The 8,543-nt window shown below is 34.7% G+C and overlaps 1 protein-coding gene across 2 annotated transcripts; it reads right to left on the bottom strand.

The window, feature by feature from the left end:
• Nucleotides 1-2,125: 2,125 nt before the first annotated feature.
• Nucleotides 2,126-7,102, bottom strand: LOC113858176 (AP-1 complex subunit mu-2). Of its 2 annotated transcripts, none has more exons than XM_027490684.1 (11): nucleotides 6,714-7,102; nucleotides 6,318-6,464; nucleotides 6,146-6,208; nucleotides 5,879-6,055; nucleotides 5,701-5,804; nucleotides 5,062-5,169; nucleotides 4,721-4,817; nucleotides 4,535-4,632; nucleotides 4,232-4,373; nucleotides 4,003-4,125; nucleotides 2,126-3,450 (listed from the first exon to the last, which is right to left on the bottom strand). In XM_027490684.1, the coding sequence occupies exons 1-11, from the start codon at nucleotides 6,840-6,842 to the stop codon at nucleotides 3,352-3,354; spliced, it is 1,287 nt and encodes a 428-aa protein (XP_027346485.1). In that variant the 5' UTR covers nucleotides 6,843-7,102; the 3' UTR covers nucleotides 2,126-3,351. The 2 variants fall into 2 exon arrangements, with proteins under 2 accessions (XP_027346485.1, XP_027346486.1); XM_027490685.1 differs by having other exon boundaries at nucleotides 3,100-3,450; nucleotides 4,721-4,733; nucleotides 6,714-7,057.
• Nucleotides 7,103-8,543: the final 1,441 nt, after the last annotated feature.

Below are 8,543 nucleotides of genomic sequence, written 5' to 3'. Positions count from 1 at the left end.
CATTTCATTAAATTGACTTTGTGTTTTCAACAAACTTTTGAGTAAATTGTTCACTTCAAATAATTCACAAGTTTTTATAATACAATATTTACTCAAACGTTAAGTGAAAATTAATTCTCAATCAAAATTGAGAGTCATCACATTTAAACAAACATTTACAATTTCATTTCAAATATAGAAGTTCTCAAGCAAAGGCTCAAAAATACTAACATATAATTTAAACACTACATATCTCCTAATACATGTGTTTTAGACCGCAGGGTCAAAGGACAACCCTCTTTGATTCATTTCATTTCTTACTGTTTACTTGAAATACTTTCTCTCTCTTACCTTGGTGAGTGAGGTAGTCCGTAGGCTCTTTTTCTTGGACTTCCCAGTGTCAAAATTTGCAGTTTCTTGATTCGTTCCTAGTTCAGAGAAGAGTCTATTAGAATCCTTTGAGACAAAATGGCCAAGAGATAGTATTTTTAAAAATTCAGAAACAGCCATGCACTTATTACAGAAAACCGGAAAACTTCAGATTTACACAATGTAAAATTAAGGTTAACGGATTCAAACGAAGTGCAAATCACGATCCACAAATTTTGTTAGAAAGCTAAGATCCTAAGGATCAAAATCAACTTTTAAAAATTAAGTTTTCATGCACAGGAAATTGTAGAAAAATCAAACTTCACTGCTGTTCACGTAGGTTTTTCAGCTTTGCACCACTTTTATAATTTATTTTGTAAGGTATTCAAATGAAGTCCAAAATTTTAACATAAAAATATGCGTTGGAAAGCTGTTTTCATGTAGTTTATGAAAAAATAGTTTTTTAGTTGAAACAGATCAATACAGAGGGCGTAAAAATTATTTCTTTATATTGTTTCTACAGAAAACATAAAAATGAAAGTCCTCATATATTCTAAGCAATTGAGGGGGTAAATGATGTCAGATTTGAGCTCAAGATACACCTTTGGAAAGATAATTCTGCAAAGAATACATAGGGGTATTGCATGTTAGGTTTGGGGAGAACAGAAATGAGAGAAATAGTCTCCTTTGCTGTTAAAACACTGAAAACGCAAAACAATGAGTGATCTCACTATTTTCACTATAACTTGTGATTTTGACGTCTGTTTTGAGTGAAACCACTTGCATTTGAAAGATTTTTCACTGCACAATCAAAATATGCAGAGGTTAGGCCAAACAAAATACTTTCAGATGGTTAAAATTGACTCACATAGTGGCTGGACATAGAAAGCTCCATGCTTTTTCATGGAGGAGGAAGTGTTCAAGGTTTTGGCTGTAAAGGGTGGTGATTTCGAACACAAAGTTGCTGCAAAATGAAGAAGAAAGTTGGGAGAGATGAGAGAAACCGAGAGTGAGAAAGAAAGAGAGCTTACAGGAGGAAGAAAAGAAACAAAAGAACTTGAAATGAGATTTTGCCACCTATATCATGCATAACATAGTTTTGCCACCTACATGTTATGCATGTTCGTAAGAAGAACAAGGAATTGCCACCTATGTTTTGCATGCAAGGGCATCATGGACCTTTCACACACTAAAAATCTGAAATCAAAATTAAACTTAGTAGATTGAACCTAAGTCCCCTAAGTCTAGAGTAAGGGACCAACAATTCCACCACTATACTACCTTCATTGGTGTGTATGAAATTTAAAAATCAAATATAGTTAAGGGATATGTAAATAATACAAAGTATTAGAAAATTTCATCTTTCAAAAATAAATCAACATGTATTAAAGATGAATTATTTTAATGGAAAAAAATAAGTACTTTTATCTCAAAACTTATTTAATTAACATCGTAAAATTTTGCAAAATGTATTGAATTACCTTTGAAAAAGATTAAATTGTGCTAACACACATAAATATGGAAAGAGTAAAATTAGGATGTTACAACCTCGACACTGTTTTTCTTCCTTATAGAGACCGGTCACTCTAGATAAAGAAGGTTGTTGAGGCAACACCTCACGCTGAATGTTTAGCTTGAGTCTCGAGATAAAACAACTGGCAAAAATCGAGGAGGCAATCCCACAATGTGATTGACTAATAACTCAAAATTACTCAAATACTCACTGATTGTGGAGTTTTGATGAAGTTTAAACAACTTATTTATGGGATTGTAGTATGTTGACAGGGTGAAACGAGTCTCCAAAGCTTGCAAGAATTAGGCCCAAAAATGGATTTGGCCGTTGCAATACATTCATTGGAACCAAGTTAGAGTTGTTTCGCTTAGGTAAAAGGAAACAATTGTGACCACTATTCTTCAAGGGTTTCATGATAATAAAAAAATTACGTAATCTTGAAAATCCAACCGAGAGGGTTGGTGCCTTCAAATCAGGGAACATCCTACTTAAGGAATTGACATTATGACCCGAAAGAATCTGGTGAATGAAAATGAGTATCCAAGTGGGAAGCAGAGGTGAGAGACCTCATCTCCAAGGTGGATCCACTAGAAACCATCTTGTCAAATTTGGAAGTGACAAAAACTTAGAACGAAGAGTTTTTTTTGAAGGAGCTAATCAAGTTTGTTAGTTTTGAATCGAAGTCCATAATCCATCCATAATGGAAAAAAGGGTCACTCTCAACGAAAGGACCAATGAACCAATGATAAGGGAATAAGCTTTGATTTAAGGTCAGAGTAGCTTCCCAGAGATGTAAAAGTAAGATAAGAAACATAATGAATTTTCTCGTATATTTCATCATAACTAGCTAGTGTAACTTCTAAAATTATTCTAAAAGTGCAAAAAGCCATTCTACCTCTTCAACTTTTGAGGCATTCTTTTGGGCCCTGTAGAATTATTAGCATCCATGGTAACAACAGGTCCCGCAACCGTTTCAAGTATCCACATGCGCTTTTCTCTAATTTGTCTATAAAACTTTGTGAATAAGTATTTAAAATATACATATTGATCATAAATGGCTGTGCCACAACTGTTTCCCTATTTATAATTGGTCTCTAGAAGTCATTACAAAAGATAACAATTCTCATATCGTAAATCAGATTACAATTTGAAGACGGTGGAAAAAGATGGACAGATTGTGATTACAGAAAAGGAACCCAAGGGAAAAAGAAAGAAAAAGAAAAAAGAAAAAAGAAAAGAACCAATCATTTTCCCAATCAAAACAGATTTGACCGAAGGGATTTTCAAGAGTTTCAGGCTCACACTTGCCAACTAATGATTTTCAGTTGAAACCAACTATCTAGACAATGTGTAACTTATAATCTGATGTGGTCCGCCAAGTAAATTCTATTTAATTTGACTAAAGACTCCCTCTGCCATCCACCAGCTTTGTGAGCATTAATCATTGAATGATACAATTATTTCGGGGATACCAAACGAGGACACTAATATCAAATAAGCCTCAATTCATACTCTCCAGCCATTGTTATGTATCTCACCCATGGAAGAGCCTGATACCCGCTTTTCTCAATAATCTTCAAATATCTTACCTACAAATCAAAACATTGACATGTTGATTAGTATCTTTATTAATCAATCAAAAACTCGTTAAACTGAAATGAAACATCACACTATATGGTAACCTACAAGATTTCAACATTATATCATGTGGATATTGATGCTTCATTCAGATTAGAGCCTCTTATACATTCCATAATACAACTACTACACAAAACGATTAGTCACGGAAAGGGTATAAATTCATGTGAGTTTCTGATCCATTTAGGATGTCAAGTTCTTTCTTCACATTCAGAATTAGCAATTATTTTCCAATTTAATATTTATCTACAAACACTATTTGTGAATGGAATACCAACTCAACCATGAAAACAAATTTGAACTACAAAAGATTCTTCTAGTTCACAAGAATTATTTCTTCAGCCCCCAATAATAATCAAAGTGATAGGTGAGACACCAAAAGACAAACGGGGACAGAGAAAGTGAGATATATAATACTGGAAATATTCATCTTCTAATCAGACAGAGATAGATAGACAAGCATAACAACATTCAGGGTATAATAAAAATTATTGTACGTGTACCTGGATCCCAGACACAGTAAAATATGGTATCTCAAATTTTACACGTATAGGAGCTTTCCTCTCAGGAGTTGCTTCCTCGTCAGTTATACTGGGAAGCCGAAATTCTGCTCTTAACATGTACTCCTGAAGTATCAAATAATAGAACCAAATCCATTAATTCACAACATATTGAGGCATCAATTATGGGTGTTATTCATGGGTACAATGCCATTTCCAAGTTAACTAATACCTTGCCACCAGGAAATGATCTTATTTTCCAGATTAATGCGTCTTTTTCTGGTGCATATGATGCAGATCCCATTGAAGTCCGAACATCTGGATTGGTTGCATCAGCAGGCACTGGCAACTCAATCTCAACATTTGTGGCAGTACTATGAAATAAAATTCTATTAGTAGCTGGGGAAGTAAATGCATAGAGTGGTCCAAAATCTAGAGCAAACAACTCAGCATCAGAACATAATTTAAGACCACTTTCATGAAGGAAAAGTCAGAGGAAAAGGAACGGATGGAAGGGGCGGGGGGATTTCAGTACCTACGTTCCTTAAATTGACTCCTAGCTTTTACCATAATCTCAATCCGGCTTTTTGAATGCTTTTCAACTTGGGCTTCCACCCAGAATAAAGGCTTAACCTGGAAACATAGTTTGTAGAATCAAGAGACTTAATTCATGTGACCCCACTCAAACAAATTTATTGCATATCTAGATAAGAAGATGAACCTGTGTACTGAGCCTATATGTCATCAAATCAAATGATCCATCAGGCGGGATAAAGGAAATTGTTCGATCATTCTCAAATCGAGCCAGACGCACACACCTTTGCCAAGTGTCAGCACAATATTTTAGAACCAGTCAATAATAGAGATAAACATCCTTGAAGAAAGTATACATTGAAATTTTCACCAACAATTACTAATTAGTGATATAAGGAAGAGAATCAAGCACACATACTGATGAAATTTGATGTCCTCCAAATCAATTGCTTGAAGAAAGAATATATTAAAATTTTCACCCATAATTACTAATTAGTGAATACAAGGAAGAGAATCAAGCACACATACTGATGAAATTTGATGTCCTCCAAGTCAATTGCTTTTCCTTTGGTTGCTCTACCTTGTGCCTCTAATAATACTCTATCATTTAGCCCAAGCTTACACTCAGGCATACCACTGCATTATACAAGAATGAATGGAATATTCAAATGTTTAGATAAACACTCCATCACAGAATTTGATTACAATAACAGACACTTCATATTGAGTGTAGTCTTCCAAAATCCAAACCACTATCAACTGTAAAAGTAGAGTGCAATAAACTTTAGTGGTTGGACCAAACTGCAATATACCTAGTACCTGATTAGTAAATTATGTTTCTAACAGTATGAATAAAGCAATCTGATCTTGTCTAATCAGTACTCAGTAGCAGAAAATAACATACTCCAAAATGCTATTTTCATTTGCATTCTCAATTATGCCTTGAATGAGGAATATCTCTTATCTTTTTGTTAGACTCCAGCTCTAAATATAGAGCCATTCAATAAAGATTTATTCATCCTCTGAAAAACACTTTTCATCTCTTTTCTTTTCTCTGTTCTTATAAAAACAAAACAACATGCCCCTCAAACCTACGCAAATCATATTGCTAACTCAGTTAACTAGTAACCCATGTCAATAGCTCGAAATAGAATAGTTCTAGCAAACCTCAAATATGTTCTCATCTTCAATGCCCCAACAACATCAGACCTAATTATCTGTCCATTGCTATTGACAAGTGTGTTAACACTCTCCACCACATCCAAGAAAACCTGGAAAACAAGAGAATATTAATCGGTAGCTTAGACCATGAAATCTCAAGTCGAGATGATATTCTAACGGCCACCTCATTTTTCTTGTAGTTTATCCCTTCACTGCGCCAGGATACAGCATTTGTTACAGCCATGGGAGGTCTCTGAGTAACTTCCATTCTATAAGCATCCGTCTTGATAAATTCACTAAGAATCTTTGCTTCAGTATATTGTGGGTAGCCAAAGTCCATTATTTCATCAAGTAGCTCATACTGCCAAGGGCACAAGAACATCAGCATTGAACCTAGACGAATTAATTCAACCTGTAAAGAACAGCATTCAAGGATACACCAGCACTTTACCACAACAACAAAGTTATCCCTAAGAGATTCCTCTTCCAATTCTTCAAAATAATGCTTAAACACCTGCCTCAAAGAAACAGATCATTTCCACCAATCATTATCGCACAAACTACACAAAAGTTTAAGTTTTCAATTCGAAGATTTAAAACCAAAACTAACAAGTAACACTTACATCCACCGTACGATGTAAGAAGAAGAGGAGGCTAGCGGCGTTGCAGTTTTGTCTGGTTGCTGTCATGAGGAAAACATTGCTATGCTGTATAAACAAGTAAGTCACACCATTATCATATACAACCGGATGTTGAGACTGTGGATCACCCTGCCACAATTTCAGAAACAAACTTCACTATTCGTCTTCTCAAAACATAACGCTAGAGGACTCGCAAACAACAATCGAAACTCTCCAAGCCAAGTTTCGATGCAATCTTTAATAATCGCATTAAAAAATCAGCAGAATCAAATTGTTCCAAACAGCACCGGAATCAAAGTACTGATAAATGAGGCTAAGTTAAATTGGAGTTATAGAAACATAAAAAAATAAGCAAAAAGGTGAAAAGAAGGAAGGAACCTCTTTCTCGATGAGTTTGGTGAAGAAGCGTTCGGCTTCGACGGCGGAGACATCACCACGGTAATCGCGCCAAATGAGGACGCGGCCTTTGATGTCGAGAAGGAACAGAGCAGAAGCTGCCCCAGCCATTGGATTGGATCGGATCGGAAACAGAAATGGATGTGGGGGAAATGGTTGGGTTCAGTGAGCCATGTTTGAAGCTAAACCATGGGTAGGGTCATTCTTTTTCTGTTCCTGCAGTTAGGACTTGGAGCTACGGGTTTTGTTCAGAGTTATTGCTACTTCTTCTATTGTTGCAATGTATCGACGCGTTCGATTCAGGTTGAGTTGGTTCGCTGAATTGAAGCTCGAAAGCGCGAGTGCCAAATATGACCCTACGACGCCGTCCCACCAATAAAACGAAAAATATATATATATAAATAAGAGATACGTATGTTGAAAAGGTGGTCATTTACTTACTTTTAATTTGAATTTAAACATTTTTTTAAATATAATTTTTTTAAATATAATTAACTTTATATTTAAAATAAAATTACTTAATTAGAATTTAAACATTTTTGTTGAACTAAATTCGTAAAACATCAAATTATTCCATGAAATTGCACAAGCATGCAAAACTTTTATATGCACATACGTCATTAAATCACTAATGACAAATGATGTTTAACATGAAACTCATCATGGATTTCTAAAATAAAGTACATCACTTAACTAGACGATAAACATTAGGGCAAATTCATCGAGAAAATAAAATACGAACCAAACTAAAGTCTATCACAAGTATTAGTAGGGGTTAACTTACAATGTTGTCAAAATTTAAATATATTTGATCATAAATAAATAAGTAATTTTGTAGGTAGAAAATTAATAAAAATCATAAAAATTCTAAGTTGAATAGAAATTTCAAACAAGTGACAGTAGCATAATTATCGAAACGTACACTTTTGCAAGTTTGTGAGATGGAGAACCTAATGCTCTCTTATTTTGCACGTTGTCGATTTGGAACCCGAAAAACAGTCGGTCAATCCAGAAGGTTCATGCCCAGCTTCCACGCCATGAATGGGTGCTTTGAAAGGTCCCCAACGACGGGGGAGGGCTAGAGAAGGTTGCTCATCCAGCCTAGCAGCTCCATTGTTTATGCGACAGTGCGATAAAAGTGAAAAACGAAAGCCCTTAAGTACAAGTTGGGGAAAAATCCCAACAAAACACAAAAGGGGTATATTCTTCCTCATATTAAAAATAAGTTTTAGAAAGCTTAGCTATAACTGACGGAAGCCCCTGCAGTTGTCTGCGTACTTCCCTTAAAGCTTGTCTCTCACACTATTTTTTTTGAGGAGGTCATGCACAGATATAATGGAGATGGAGTTCATTTTCTTTTTTTACGTTTAAGCTATACAGTATTTTTTAAATTTACCATATAAAATTTGTAGGATACTTTTTGCAATTCTTAAAAGATAAAAAATTATCAAACTTATTTTATTAATACTCCAGCTGAAAAGGGCATTAGATGTACGTTCAACAATTCTATTTGGAGCAAAACTTCTTTTGGAATAAAAAGTTCAGACACACTTTCCGAAGTTTTGATGCTTCCATAAAAAAGAAATAGTTATATTAAAAAAAATGTCCTAACTAGATTATCCAATTACAACTATTGAGAATTAGTTTAGGAACTTTTGAAAGAGCAACCGCGATATCTACAACTGGCTCTTAATAAAATCAACGAAAAATAAAGAGATTAGAATACCCCATCCCATTATTTTGAGATTTCTAAGCTTGAGATATAAAACTCAAATGCCTACCAACAACCTGTCAAAGAGAACAAGTGACATA

This window comes from Abrus precatorius, unplaced genomic scaffold (genome assembly GCF_003935025.1).
Source record: "Abrus precatorius isolate BTA unplaced genomic scaffold, Abrus_2018 Scaffold2, whole genome shotgun sequence".
Taxonomy (NCBI): Eukaryota; Viridiplantae; Streptophyta; class Magnoliopsida; order Fabales; family Fabaceae; genus Abrus; species Abrus precatorius.
The sequence above is the reverse complement of the archived record's forward strand: the minus strand, read 5'-3'. Positions and strand labels throughout refer to the sequence as shown.

Bases quoted from the DNA above. Each gene is read 5' to 3' on its own strand.
- LOC113858176 (XM_027490684.1), bottom strand. From the start codon at position 6,842: ATGGCTGGGGCAGCTTCTGCTCTGTTCCTTCTCGACATCAAAGGCCGC. The intron at 6,209-6,317 runs GTAAGTGTTACT...TCTTTGAGGCAG, and splicing joins TCTTACATCGTACGGTGGAT to GTGTTTAAGCATTATTTTGA. The intron at 3,451-4,002 runs GTACACGTACAA...TTTGATTTGTAG, and splicing joins TTACTGTGTCTGGGATCCAG to GTAAGATATTTGAAGATTAT.